The sequence below is a fragment of the Sturnus vulgaris genome, chromosome 1, assembly GCF_052056855.1.
Source record: "Sturnus vulgaris isolate bStuVul1 chromosome 1, bStuVul1.hap1, whole genome shotgun sequence".
NCBI classification, from domain to species: domain Eukaryota; kingdom Metazoa; phylum Chordata; class Aves; order Passeriformes; family Sturnidae; genus Sturnus; species Sturnus vulgaris.
The window spans coordinates 4043383-4058854 of record NC_142243.1 but is presented as its reverse complement, the minus strand read 5'-3'; the positions used below and the strand labels follow the sequence as shown (position 1 = coordinate 4058854).

The 15472-nt window shown below is 43.7% G+C and overlaps 1 protein-coding gene across 2 annotated transcripts in view; it reads right to left on the bottom strand.

Moving 5' to 3' along the window:
• Positions 1 to 1392: 1392 nt before the first annotated feature.
• CRHR2 (corticotropin releasing hormone receptor 2) overlaps positions 1393 to 15472 on the bottom strand; it is a 134446-nt gene continuing 120366 nt past the window's right edge. For both annotated transcript variants that reach the window (XM_088155271.1, XM_014873763.2), the window contains one exon: positions 1393 to 3135. In XM_088155271.1, coding sequence (XP_088011397.1) covers positions 2995 to 3135 — 141 coding nt within the window. In that variant the 3' untranslated portion in view covers positions 1393 to 2994. The remainder of the gene's footprint in view (positions 3136 to 15472) is intronic.

Genomic DNA, 15472 nt, shown 5'->3' with positions numbered 1-15472 from the left:
AGCAGCTGGCTCTGGTCTAAGGACTGCAAAGTAGAAGGGAATAATAATTTCCCTCAAAACATCCCAGACCTTTGCTGCCTGGTCTCATGCCTGGTTTGGGTTGGTTTCAGCATCCATGAGCTCCCTGGCTGCTTCTCCACAGCCTTTTTCCTAGCTGCTTTTTCCTGGCTGCTGTTGCTCTTCAGCCAAGTGCTCACCTTCAGGAGAGGGCACACGTGGCCAAGAAACTCCCCTTTGCTGCCCAAGACATCTGGGGAATGTCTCAGTAGCTCTGCTCACAGGTATCCTGGATAAACATCAAACCATTAATTCACTGTTAAAAGCCAAGGTGAACATCACTCAGTGCAAATTCAGAAATGTTTTCCTGACATGAGGGTGTGTGGCTCACCTCCAGCATTTTTATCAAGGGCTGTCCAGGGAAAATGGAAGTTCTTGCTTATCTGTTTTGCTCCCAGGTGTTTTTCTCCTGGGCTGATTTCCAATGAGCTAAACTCAAATGAATCCTTTTCTGAGCAGCCCTATGCCTTGGGATGGCATCAGCAGCTACTCTGGCTGGTGTTCCCAGGAAAGGTGAGCATTTTTTCATCCCAGCTTGGATGTACCAAATGCTGTTGGTGACAGATGTTAACTCTCCACCTGTGGGACCCGACAGTGCAGCAGAGACAGGAGCAGCACCACTGCTGTCAGGAAAGTGAACTGTGCTCTTCCAAAGTCCTCTGGAGGAGAGCTTGCAGAGTCAAAAAGGTTATTTTTATTTTCTTCAAGCTGAACAACTTCCTTGGGCAGGTACCAGGCACAGTGGGAGATCAGCCACCTGACTTACTAAGACACAGACCGAATTTAACTGTCTTCACCTGTTATTGGTCTTAAATGTTCTGTGAATATTACTGTAAGTGAAACTAGGGGCATTGCAGCAGTAACCCCAAACACTGGCACAAATATAATTCAGGAGTGCCCAAATATATTTGCTAGTGCCCTGGCACTGATATATTCCAGTGGTTTACTGAGGTAAACTCTAAAGGACCTCAGAGTTAACCATTAGTTCACTGCTTCAGCTGCCAAATTTCTTCTCTATTCAGACCTGCTCCATGTCTGGATGTCTGCCACACTCCTGGCAGCACCAATAACCTGCAGTCTCTGACAGAACCTGCTGCATTGCAAATCCCTTTTTCATCCCAGCATGGCCCAGAGCCAGAGCAAACACAGAGATGCTCATTGTACACGTTTCTAACCTGCAGATGCAGCCCTCCCTCCAAACACAACATGCCAGGGGCTGTGCATTGCTACTGTGATGAATAAAAGCACTTACCTGGTCCTCTCATCAGGCACTCAAATCTTCCTCCCTCTGTTATCTCTTTGAGGCACATGAATCCAAATGAGTTAGGAGAGGGAAAAGTTACAAAATGTTGTTTATTTAAATTCGCTGTTCATTGCCAGCAAGCTCAAAGTTGAATATGACCGAGCTGTCAGGACAGACATTCCCCCCACCCCCCTCCCTCCAGCAGGGGATTTATAACAGTGTTTTCCAAGAGATTTTCCAGCCCCTGAAAAACAGAGCAAACATAAATCTGGAGGTTTTAATCGAGCTCGTGCTGAAAAGTCCTATAAAACATCTGAAGAAAATTCAGAATAAGCTTGATAAAAGTGGAAAGAGCAAATTACTCCAGCTGAGATGCAGGTGATGGAGAACATACAACACAACATTTTTCTTACAGCTGTGGCAGAGCCCAGTGGAGAGAGCACAGAGGGACAGGGGTCCAGTGTAAGACCATGAGCTGAGAAGGGAGGCAATTCTTCTTGCATTTAAATGCCCCCTTGGTAGGATTTTATCACAAGGTTGTTCTTCTTCCTTGGCTCATTATCAAACAGGATTTCCTTCCCTGATCTCAGCTGCAAAACCACTCTCAAGACAGGTGTCCTCTTCATTTCCAGAGTAAAGAAAACGATGCCTGGTTTTATTGAAACCAACCCAGAGTAGTGTTTATTATTGAAAATATACAGTATTTTTGAACATCACATAAAAAGCCTGGTAGATACAACTGCTCTAGTTCAAAATGCTCAATAGATACCTTTGTGCAGCACGTAGCATTATCCTCAGAAGGCAAACATCTTCTTCCCATCATGGTTATCTTTACAGTGCTTCCCTTTTGTGTTTTTTAAACCCAGAAAAGTTGTCCTTCCCCACCCTGATCCTCTGAGCTGAAAAAAAAAAAACCAACAAACCACTTTCCAAAGGCTTTACATTGTGCTGGAAGCGTGGGGCTAAGAGGAATGAGAGTATTCTGTAGAATTACTTGGAGCTACTCCTGTCCTTTGAAAATCTGTGTAAGGGCAGGGCATGGTGCTTGCCAGGCAAAGTGCCCTGTGTGGAACAGTCCAGCGACGCCCTGACAATTCCCAGTCTGTCCAAGAGAGAAATGGGGAAGGCAGATAAATTCAGGCTTTTCACACCACATTTCAGACGCTCTTTTTCTTGCTGCCTCAAGTTCTCAAATGACAGTTTTGCAGAGAAGAAACTTTTTACAAAGAAAACAAGAAAGGGATGGGCTATTATACACCAAACTGTTGAAATCATTGGGAATCAATGTACAGGGGGAGATGGGCAGTGTGTTAAAAATAGTCTTTGTTCACCGCAGTATGAAAGGGGGAATAAAAACAAAAAAAATGAAAGGAAGGAGAAAAAAATTGATTATTCCTGCCAGTGTGCTGTTTTAGACTTTGCACTGTGAACTTCCACAGGATGCAGTCAGGGTTGAACCTGCTCCTTTCTTTGAATCTGTTTTACCACCACCAACTCCAAGAGGCTTTTTCCTGGTCACCTCAAAGCAGCATCACGGATGTGGGAGATGAGAGCCCGCCGAAACAGGATGGGATCCTCACTGAAAAGAGATCAGTGGGGACAGAGGAGGAGTTTGCAGAAGGGGGTTTTGGGGTGTGGGAGCGAAGAGAGGAGAAGTCTGAAGGCCACGGGGTGGTGGTGGGAGGCGGGAGGTGTCACACGGCTGCGGTCTGTTTGATGCTGTGGAAGCTGATCCGGGTTGGGGACGTGGGGATGGACATGGCTCGTGCCACGCGCACCCGCAGCGAGTGGTGGTCCTGCCAGCGGTGCCACCTCTTCCTGGCAGCAGAACGGACCTGGGGAGAAACACAGGAGAGAGCATCAAGGGAGAATTCCCTCTGTAAAGGGACGCTGGGGAGCGCTGAGAGGAGTCACAGCATTGCCGAGGCACTGCAACACACAGGGACTGGCTCAGGTGCCTGAACAGTATGGTAAGGGGCTCACAGCTGGTCTGTGAGCCACAGAGGGTTAATGAATAAGGGTTATTCTGAAAGGCATTTTATCAAGGCCGTTGGTATGGAGATTGAGAAGAGAAGAAGGAGAAGAAGATAATCAAGAAAAACCCTGCAGCTGAGGAAAGTATTTTTAGAGAAGTTTTGTGAAAAACAGAGGTGGAGATGGTTTTACACCAATGAAGGTTATGTTGGTCTATTGTATGAATGAATGATCTATTGTATGTAATGAACAAAGTGTGAACTTTTTAGAGTGTATAAAGGACAGCTGGCTGTTGTAATAAATTGGATTTTAGCCTTCTGAAATGTAGTGTGTCCTTTCATATGTCGTGTCCGCCCCAACAGAGAGAACAGCAGCTTCTAATTCACTGAAATTCTCTCGGGTACTTGGGGAAAAAACATGGCTTTTACACACCTCATGTCTCACATGTGGCATCCTAAATACCCCAGAGCATTTCAAACAGGCCTAAACATTCACAACTGGGATGGGTGGACCTGATGGATGGTGCATCCAAGGACTGTCCAAGACCCGATGGAATTCTTGGAGACCCCATCCCCATTGTATGTGAAGAAGCACAGGGGATCTAATCAAGCACTGGTTCTGCAACACAGGCACACCTGACCAGCCCTGTGAGCACCTCGTGCAGGCACTGGAAGTTGCTCCACATCAGCAGAAGGTCATCCTCAAGCAGGTCAGATGAACCTTGAATTTAAGTGTATTTATTTTTTTTTCATGGAGCATAGAGAGAGCGCAAGAACTCTGGTTCAAATATAAACATATATAAGCAAGAGAAAAAGAGGAGAAAGGAACACTAAACCTCAAACACAGTGGGAGGGAAGGCTTGAAATACTCCTAAAATAAACCAAATCCCTGCCAAATCCCTGGCAGAGAAGACTCAAAGTCAGAACCTGGCATGAAGCATTTGGACCAGTTTCTGGATATTCTTATTGATATCTGCTTGCTGTAGAGAGGAAAGCAATTCAGACCCCCAACCCAGGGAGATAAATAAGCCTACAAAATTAGGTGAGAGGAATCTGGACCCAGCTTCCTGGAGAGGCCAAAGCCTGATATATTCATGACATTTGGAAAGGATGCTGACATTCTGCTGCCAATTTGAAATCTGGTGAACTTTGAAAGAAGCATTGTTGCATAAAACTTCTACATCAAGCCAAGGCCTTCTTTACCAAAACCATATTTTTTTACAAAGAGGGGCTATAAATAACATAATATACACATTGCACCTCAACTACTGACCTATCCCCCTCCTCCTGACCAAGAGGGAGCCAGTCAGTGTGGTCGAAGGGGATGATTCATCTCCTTCTAAAGCAGGTGTCCAAGAGAGGCCAGATATTTGTGGTCAGATGAAAAATACCTATTTCCTTTAATTGGTTATAAAATGAGTCTAGACAACCAGCTCTATTTAGGATGTCTGGATTATGAATTCAGATAATATTAATATCTAACCCTGATATTTTTTAGGCTTTAATGCACTTATTTTCACTGCATCCCCCAAAACTAAAGGATTGTTTTAAGCCCCATTTTACCATGGACAAAGGGAACTTTGAGTATTATCAGAGTGATGCTGTTGTGGAGGAGACCTCAAAGGGATCAGCTGCCATGGCACCTGCACAAGGTCTGGGAGGAGCTTTCAGAGCCTTGAAGCCCATGCTGGCACAGGTTCTCAGCTATCAGCACCTGGGTGAGGTCAATCAAAGCCACCCTGGGCGTGTCTCTCACCACCACTGGTGCTGCAGGGAAGGTGGAGTAAAGAAAAAAAATTGCCCAAAGATAAAGAGTCACTGCTTTTTTCTTAATTTCTTTGAAAGCTTGGGGATTGTCTGCAGAGGCTCTGTGAGATCTGCTCAAAATACAAGGAACACTCACAGTCTCCAACCCACTTCAGAGCAGCTCAAGCATCCTAAGAATGCTCAGATGAGTTGAAGTGTTCCAGGACTGGAGATGTTTCCAACCCAAACCACACCCTGTCAGTTTTAGGTGCCCCAGATGAACAGGGTGAAGGCCTGATGGTTAAAACATAGAAGAGTTCACAAGGAGGACACAGAAAAGGGGGAACTGCTCTCCTTCTCCTGGCTGGTTTCAATTTTCCCATTTCAGAGCCCTGGGCTGTAGCACTGCTACTGAGAAACTGTGGTCTGGCAGCAAACAATCCCCTCTCATCACAGCTTTGTCCATGAAATACACTCCACTGCGGGTTTATGAGTACCAGCCTAGAAAACAGTTTTGCAATTGCCTCTTTGGTGCCTTTTCAGGGGAATCCTGAACCTGGAAATGTGGCTTTCCAACCAGAGCCCTTCTAGAATGCAGAGATTGGGCAAATCAGAGCAGAGGATTTCTTTCTTTGGTTGTTTTCTCAACTATCTGTGATCTGTGCTCCTGCCATGGTTGACATGGTGGTTTTAGGTCATAGCTTGGACTCAGTTATCTCAGAGGATTTTTCCAACCCAGCTGATGCTATGATTCTGTGATTTAAGACAAGCAGCTGCAGATTTCTTAGGTGAGGTGAGGAGAAAGACACACTGGGTTTCTCCTAATTTTGAATCAAGTATTTGTTTCAATATAAATAATGTTTTTTACACTTAGTAGGGGTCAGACAGAACGTAATGAAACAAAAATAGAACTGGAGAAAGAGAGAACTCCCAATGAAAGGGGAATGAAAGCACTGCCAGGAAGAGCATGATCATGATGAATGATTTGGAGATGAGAATGAGAACAATGCAGAGGATTTCTGGAAGAGCCTCTCGTTATTGAAGCAGTAGCTACAACACCTCTCCACCAGTTTAATGATGGGGTTTGGTCAGGTTATAAAATGAGCTGAATGACACAGTTTTATGAAACAGCAGAGCCAGGATGGATGGACTCAATCACAAACTGCAGCAGCCTGGACTGCTGACCATCATCCCCTTCTCATCAAACTGACCCTCTGGCTCACTGAACCCTCCTGGAAAAACAGGAGAAACACTGGAAAGCTGTGCCATGGAGTTGCACTTTTCTCGAAATTCACTATTTGCCAACCTACCATGGTTCCACCTGGAATGGCAGAGGGATCCTTGCTCCCAGATTCTGGATGGGAGGGAGGATATAATGCACACCCAAAGGCAAATCCATGTGCCAGAGTCCATGCAAGGGGGGAGGCACCTCCCCTGAAACACTCACACCTAGTCTTGGCCAATTATCACAGAATCACTGAATGGTTTGGGTTGGAAGAGACCTTAAAGTTCATCTCATTCCAACCCCCTGCCATGGACAGGGACCCTTCCACTGGACCAGGTTGCTCCAAGCCCCATCCATGTATTGGATCCATTATTCATGCTTCCAATACAGACAGTGGAGAAAGAGAGAATTCCCCTGAGGATGGCACTTAGACACGTGGAATGAAACAGCCCTTGCTCCTCTGGGTACAAACCCAGCTGAGCTGAATGCTGGGCACTCAGACAAGTGGTTTAAGTAACACATGAAGTGTCAGACCATTGTCATGGGAAAGTGTCCCACGAAGACCTGAGATGCAGAGGGATGCTGCTCCTTTCTCCCCACCTATCACTGAATGCTGAGAAACTGTTAGAGAAAATTTTCCTCCTTTCTTCTGCAGTGATTTTTTTTTTTTTTTCTGAGCAACCAGTGTGAAGAGATACTTACTCAGCCAGTGAAGCCAGATTAGATTTATCATTTGTGCTTCAAACCAACCAAGTCAAAAAGAGCCACCTGGAGATAAAGATGTGAGTCTAAACAAGCAGTTGGCTTTTGTGATAGGGTTTGAGATAGGATAAAAAAATAACAAAAATGCTGTCTTCTTGTACAGATGGAGCCATTCATAATGGACTGGGCACATGGAAATGGGCTCTGCACTTTCAAGGGTGAGGGCAAAGCAATTTTTAATGACAGATTAATTAACTGCAATTAGTATGTGACCAGAGTGCAAGCAAAAAGGTTAAGGTCAAATTCATATCTTGTACTTAAACTCAGAAACAAAATGCCAGGTTAGCTTTAGGTAAGAAAAGAAAAAACTGGCTACTGGCTGTTGTAATAGTGTGTTAAAACACAAAAAAAAAAAAAAAGAAGCTGTTGCACAGTGGAAGAGTAAAAGAAAAAGAGAATATAAAATATCAACTATCAAACATGGTTGTTAATCTCTTTAAGAGCATCCTCCTCTATTTATTAAGCATTTCTAGAGGAGTCAGGACCATGCCCCAGAGTCAGCATTAACACATTTATGAGCTGAAATTGCCAGCAGTGGCCTGTAACAGCCCAAGGATGCTCCAGGCTGTCATCAGTGGTTAGAGCTCCACAAGGAGTCCTGGGAACACAAATTATCAGCCTCACCTCCGTGGAACTTTGGTTGCTTGAGAGGACCAAAATGATCCCTGCTCTGAGCACAGAGCTGGGTGCCTGTGTTAACTCCTGGTTTGTCTTTTTCTTACAAATAGGTCCTGGATCTCCAGGTGAGGAATTCTAATGCTCCCACAGAGACAGGAGTGTCTTTATCCATGTTTTGTAAATAAACTAAATTACTGAGCAACTGCACCTGTCCTACCCTGCTGCTGTGGCTTTGCCAGGCTCCCACAGACCCAACCCCTCAGGCCAAGGGTGCTCATGTTACCATCACACAAAATATTGAACTGAACATCCCCAGAAAGATCCCATTAGCAGTATTTAATCCTCCTGAGGTCAGGAAGGGATTTAGTCAAAACAACCTGCAAGGCTCAAAGGAAACAAAAACAAAGCTTGGGTAGAATGTTGGTTTTTGTTTCAACAGGTACCCTACATCACATCACTATTTATGTAACATTGTTACAGGGTTTTTTTCTACCTAAAAAAATTATTCTGCTTAATTGGTCTGTAATCCGAATTTTTGTTTTTCCCAGGGTCTTTGACAGCAATTTTTTACAATCTGGGGATATTTTCACAGCACCTGCCAGCCTAGGATGTCCAAGTTTATATCTAAGACCACAGCAGTGCAATTTTGTTATCATAAATAACAGTTCAAGAAGCTGCAGCAACTCTGACTAGTCACAAAGATTTGCCAGGCATTTTTGTGTGGAAACAAATGCTGCTCCTTTCTTCTGAGCCACAAAGGACCAGAACTCCCCACAGCAGAGGGCCCAGCCTACCTCAAGCCCCCGTGGTTTTGTTGTGGGGTGCTCTGGAGTCACCCTCACATCAGCACTGGTGTAAGGAGGAGGAAAATGGGATGGGGAAGGACCCTCAGAGCAGATGGAATTAAATTCTAGCTCTCTTCTCCACCTCTATATTCATATTTATTCAGAGATTTTAAAGAATGCTTAATACATGTCCTTTGGGCTCAGGATGAATAATGTGGAGGCTGCCTGGGCTGATGGCAGGGGAATGAGTAACCAGTCCAGGGGTGGCTCAGAGCTGGCAGTTCTAATCAACAGCCTCCCAAGATGATCCCAAGATCAAAGGAAGCCACTTTGAGCTTAATAGATTTTGAGAGACAGATGGCGCTTGGCTATAGGGTCAACAGAAAAAAAAATTAAACAAATTCATCTTTGCCTTGCACCTTGTTGTGAGAATAATTTACACTGGCATCTGATCTATTTCTCTCTGATGATGTTTTCTCTCTAAGACAGCTAATTGCTTTCCATTTTAAAAGTCAATTCATAGATGATTATTGATATTGGTCAGGTAATACTGAATCTGAGTCCTGAGCTAAGAATTCAGGCTCTAAAAGGATGTTTTCATACTCAGGTCTGGCTGGTTATGTATCCATCTAGGATCTGGATAGAAATGAAGGACAGGCACTTTATTCTGGACACAGAACTCATGAATTACAGAATAATTAAGGTTGGAAGGGACATCAGAAGGCCTCTGGTCCCATGCCATGATCAGAGCACAGCCAGTACAGTGGTTTCATCCAGTTTTGAGACTATGTCAGGGTCATATCAAGTCATTTTGAGCACAAACAAGGACAGGGATCTCAAAACACCTTTGAGCCTCTCTTCCAGTGCTTAAACATCCTCACTGTTATATTTTTTGTTCCCTGTTTAATCAGGACTTGCCTTGTTCCCTTTATTCAGTTTCAGAGAGGAGCTTGCTCATCCCTGAGCCCCCATCAAGCACCATCCCTTTATAGATGTACAGGTTGTTCTCCAACACTGTCACCTCCATTCCCAAGCTCCTGCTCTGGGATGGCTGTGCTGGGATCTCCCATCATGGCTGGTAAGGTTTGCAAGGATCACAGAACTCTCTGAAGGATCTGGTGCTAATTAGAAATTGCATGAAGCACCTAATCACAAAGATAAGTGATTTCTAGGCAGGGATTCTTATTCCTCCATTATCCTCTTGTTTCCATCATCACTGCTGAGGTAGCAGGAGTGGAGCCAGCCCTATTTGGAATATGAAGCACTCTAAATGAACTCTTTGCCTCTCTCTGAAATACTTTAGTTTGTCTCAGGAGAAAACCATCACTGTTAAGAAAGTCTGGCTAAAAGGTAGACACGACAGCAGTAAGGGAACTGGGTGAAAGCTCCATCTTCCTTTAAAGCAGCTTTGTCTGGAATCAGTCAAAGGTAAAAGAGAAATGCTGGGAGTGCTGTACCCATCTTCCCCTGAGCAGAAGGTGCACACTAGAGAAGGAAAAATTGACCTGAAAATTGTCCAGCAGGAGTTGTGTGGGAATGCATTCCTTCAGCACAGCTTCAAGCCATTCACAGAATCACAGAATTGATTGGCCTGGCTTGGAAGGAACATTAAATCTCATCCAAACTCACCCCCAGGGACACCTTCCACTGTCCCAAGTTGCTCCAAGCCCCATCCAACCTGGCCTTGGACACTTCCAGGGATCCAGGGGCAGCCACAGCTTCTCTGGGCACCCTGTGCCAGGGTCTCACCACCCTCACAGGGAAGAGTTTCTTCCCAATATCCATCCAAATCTACTCTCTGTCAGTTTGAAGCCATTCCTCCTAGCCCTGTCACTACATGCTCTTGTAAAGTCTATCCCTGTTCCAAAAAACTCCATTGTAAATCCTGTTTTTTTTAAAATCCAGTGTTATCTGAAATTCAATTCAGTCTTGTGATCTGTAAGTTAACTGAAAAAAATTTGAAGAGCATCTTGTTTTTTGCAGTCATTGAAAAAGAAGTTCACAAGCTGCATTCACTCTTCTGAAGTGGCATTCAACACAAATGCATACAGATTCTTCATTATGCCAGTTTTTATAACATCTCAAATTCTCAGAAATCTCTCATTGTCAATTTTCTTTGAAGTCCAGAGATGCTCTTTTCCATTTGGATTAAATGAAATTTGCATATTTTTGCCCTCTAGTGTTTCTCTATGCAAAAAAAAAAAAAAAAAAAAGAAGAAAGAAAAAAAAGAAAAAGCTTTTTATTCATAGTCTCTAAACAAATTAATGAGTCAAGTGCCTACGGCCTCTTGTGCCCATCCATGGCACACACACTTCATTCAAAACAGCTTCAGAATTTTTCAAAAGCAATAAAACATAAAATGCTGTAAATTTTTAATCTAATCTGTTTCTCCTCCGTGGAATCACTACAATAATTTGTATATAAGGTGTTGGCCTGGAAGGAGGGGAGGGAACAGAGCTGGGGAAGGGTCTGGAGCACAGATCTGGTGAGGAGCAGCTGAGGGAGCTGGAAAGGGGCTCAGCCTGGAGAAAAGGAGGCTCAGGGGGACCCTGTGGCTCTGCACAACTCCCTGACAGGAGGGGACAGCCAGGGGATGAATTGGGCTCTGCTCCCAAGTCACAAGAGATAGGACAAGAGGAAATGACCTCAAATTGCAGCAGAGGAGGTTTAGATTGGAAATTTGGAATAATTTCTTCACTGAAAGGGTGGTCAGGCATTGAAACACACTGACAAACCAAGTGGTGGAATCCCCATGCCTGGAAGTGTTCAAAAACTGTATATGGGAACATGGTTTAGTGGAGGGCTTGGCAGTGTGTGGGTGATGGTTGAACTTGGTATCTTAGATTCTTTGATTTACTGATTTTTAATCTCCAGCACAGGGGCCTGACAGACCCTCTCCTGGTGCAGCCAACAAAACCAGTCCAGGAGCTGTGTGAAAAACTGCTCTGTGGAAATGAGGGCAAGGGAGGTGACTGCATTCCCAGGTCAAATATCTACTCAAAAATGAAGGAATTAAACTCATCCCGTTTGAAATTCTTTGCATGGACCACAATTGAATCGCTTCACTTTTTCCCTTCAGTGATATCACATTTGTGAGACCAAATCACTGAAAATTAGGACATTTTATGGTGGTATCAGGTGTTACCAAGGTGTCATTTCTGGTTAAATCTCAAGGTATGTTTGTTTAGATCAGTGGAAATTATGGAGGAACTTTCCAAATTTCACAGACAGAACTCAAAGGGACAGAAACTTCATAGAATAAAATCCCAGAATCCCAAAATATCTCAGCTTGGAAGGGATGCATAAAGATCACTGAGTCCAGTCCTTGCCAACTCTGCAGGCAAACTCTTCTTTGGAACAGCCTCTCACATCCTGAGTGTTTTTAAGATGCTGATTTTGATCTTTAAACCCAGTTTTAGTTGTGCAGAGGTTTTGAAGCTACACAGACTGCACTGCTCAGATATTGTGGGAACTGGACTAAGGGGTACAACATAAAGTTACCAGAGCCAGAAGAATTTTCCTCTTTATTTTCCATTCATGCAGGTTTGTCAGGACACATGGTTCCATTTCCCATGATTGTATCAAAATGCAGCCTTAAGTAATATTTCTGCCATTTGCTTAGATTCCAGTAACTGCTATTAATGCTTTCCCTGTACCCAAACCAAGTGATTTTCACATCAGATTGAGAAATAGTCTCAACATTTACTAAATCTCACTGCAAAATCTCTATGTGCACTTTAAAACACAGGCAGTAAATTCATTGCACAATTTCCTTTCCTCATAAAGGTCTGGGGTTAATTGTAGCCTCTCCTTATTCTGAGAACATTAAAATCCAGCACAACTGTGCAAAGGCTGCATCCAATTCCAGCCCTGACAGGGAAGGAATTTTGCATGGGTCCCTCAGTGGCTGCTGAAAACAACATCACCTCTGCTCCTTTATTTCCTGTTATTCTCCTTCTTCCTCAAAAATATTTCCTGATGAGAAAACTCAGTGGAATCACACGCTGAGCCTCAGAAAAAAACCCAAATCAGAGGTTTTAATGTGGTTACCTAGGGAAAACCCTATAGCCGTTCTTTCACACCCTGAGGAATCCTCAATGGTGGTTCCTCTGTCTTCCACCAAATGCAGCAGCTTTTAGTCCCATGGCAAAAGGAAACACATAAATTGTGAAGGGACAAGTCTCCCAGACACGAAGCACTCATTGAAGATCTCATGAAGGCTATTTTGGGGTTTTTTTTTGAGGGCAATCCATAATTTTTGAGCTCTATTACAGACGGTTCCTGGCAGTTTGTAAGTACCCAGCGGTATGTGTATTAAATAGAGGGTGGAAGAGATACAGCTGAGATCACAGCATTATTAAAGCTTAAACTGATGGATTTTCCAGGCTTTTTGCTTGTCTCATCACTCAGAGCAAGCCTGGCACTGTGGGGGGTGAGTAACCTGATAAAGACCATTACATGCATTTAAAGAACTCAGCTCTGCTATAACTGGAAAACCTGAAGTATTTAAAACCTTCTGAGACAGCAAGTTATCAGCCCATCTACCACAGAGACAGGAACATCAGGCTCACTGAAGAGATAATAACAAGGCTGCAGTGACATCTGTGAAGCTTTCAGGCTGCTCCTCACAGGTTATTTTCCCCTTTTTGAGTAAAATCTGGTACCTCAAGGAGACTGAGTGCCATTGCCTTCATCATCACTTCTCCAGGGATGCCTGGCTGGAAGTAGCTCAGCTTTTAAAATAGTGTACTATAAGATGCAAATTTTTGTTCTGGACAATGTGATAACACACCCAGAAGGCTCTGAAAATTTTCAGAGTTTGCTGTTTTCTTTGGTGCTGTGCAAAGCTGAGGCTAGAACAGAACAGGAAATTTTATCCTTTAAAAGCTTTACGATATTCCAAAAAACATTCTCATAGTACAGTAAGACAAGCCCAAAGTTTTTTTTCACAGTTTTGAAATAGACAATATTCTGATATTTGGGGGGTTTGGACTTATGTTTCACCTCAAAGAAGCAGTAAGAGAGTTGCCACGCTTTAGTCAGTCAAATGGTAGTTGCACATTAGATGTCAAAAAATGCTACAGGGAAGATTTCCCTCCCAAATTCAGCTTTTGTGGGTGCCCACATGCCAGCAGGGTGTCTTGGGCATGCAGTGGAGAGCCAGCCCAGACTGCCAGCAAAGACTGGAGCTGCTCAGGTGGATGGAGCCTGTTGGAGACTAAGCTGATGAAAAGCTTAAAAAGCAAAAAGGTTTTATTGACTGGCTTGAATTACTGACACAGAGCCATTTGAGAAGCCCCACTGGTTTTCCCACTTCCCAGTCAGATGTGGATCTTCCCCAGGTCCTGTATCAGCTCCTAAGAGCCATATGGATGCCTCAGATCTGCTGCAGCCTCCCCAGCAGCACCAGGTTTAGGGTTTTTAAGAGTTTAGGGAAATGAATCAACATCCCAAGCTGGGTGTCTCAACCTTGGACTGACTCCCTCAGAAATGCCCGTTCCCACTGTGACAGTGGTGTGACCCAGCTGGAATATCAGCTCTGGAATCATTCCAGATTTCCCAGTAGATTGTTATCAAGGCCCAGAAGTGTATGAAGGTGAATCATCCTCCTCTGACAGGCTCAATTATGTCTGAACTCACCAAAGCTACAGAGGTGGGAAGCTGGCTCATGGCTTTTTTCAGACTGCTGAAAGGGAAGGGGATATTTGGATATTTCTCCCAATAAAAAGAGCTGAAAGAATGCCAGAACAAAAGAGTGAAAACCTGCTGTGAACAGCCAACAGCTCCAAGTCTAAGTGCCACAAAATGGAAGTGAAGTGACAGAAAGTCCTGACTGGCTATGAGATCACACGGCCTGGGTTCTAGCCCCTGATGGTCACTGGGACACCATGAAAAAAAAAAAAAAAAGGAAAAAAGACATTTAAAAAGCGTGCTGTCTACAGGAAGATTCTCCTTCTGCTTTAACAGTGCAGAGCTGATGAATATGACAAATAGAATCACAGAATATCCCGAGTTGGAAAGGACCCACAAGAATCATCCAATCCAACTCCTGCACAGACACCCCAACAATCCCAGCCTGAGCATCCCTGGGAGTGTGCTCCAAACATTCCTGGAGCTCTGGCAGCCTCAGATGGGGCTGTGCCCATTCCCTGGGGAGCCTGGGCAGTGCCCAGCACCCTCTGGGGAAGAACCTTTTCCTGATCTCCAACCCAAAACTCCCCTGACACAGCCTGAGGTAAATGTAGCTCTACAGGCACCTGTATTTTGGAGGAAGATTTAAACGCCCTATTTTTCAAAAGGCAAATGGAATGGTGAGAATTTATGGAAGGGAAGTTGGAAAGAGAACTGAGAACTCTGCTGCCAGGATATAAAAGTGTCATGTGCTTAATGTGAGAAAACTGAGCTTGTTAACATCACCTCAGAATTAATGAGGAAGAGGGAAAGTTGCTAAAGTAAAATAATACAAAAGAAATACAATAAAAATAAAATTTAAAAAAATAGAATATTTAAAATAAAATGCTGCTGCTTTGAAGCCATGCCTGTTCTTTCTTATACCCCACAATGAAATTAAGAAGCAGCACAAGCAAAGTTTATGCCAATACAGCAGGAATAATGAAATATGGATTTAATTTCTGCAGAGACATAAATTTTAGCTGGACAAAGATGACAGACTTTAATGCAGGCAAATGAGACAGTGGCAATGTAAGCACAAGAAAAATTTAAATCTCTCACACTTTGGGATGGAAGTCAAATACTGAGGGGTATTAGTGAAGCATTTCTTGCTTGAGTAGCAGTACCTCATATTAATTCTGATTTAATCTATTTTCAACCCTCTTTTTCTGAATGCAACAGGCACTGATCACTCAGAGACAGTGACCCACATGGACAAACTCACTCAGCTCGGCATGGCACTATAAAAATGGGTCACCTGCAGCACATCCTTAACAAGAGTCTAGCTCAGAAGTAATTAGCTATTGCCAGAAATCATATTTTTAATTAATGAGAAACTTCAAAGAAGTCTTAAGATGAAGAACAGAAATTTTATAATCTGACAAAACTTCT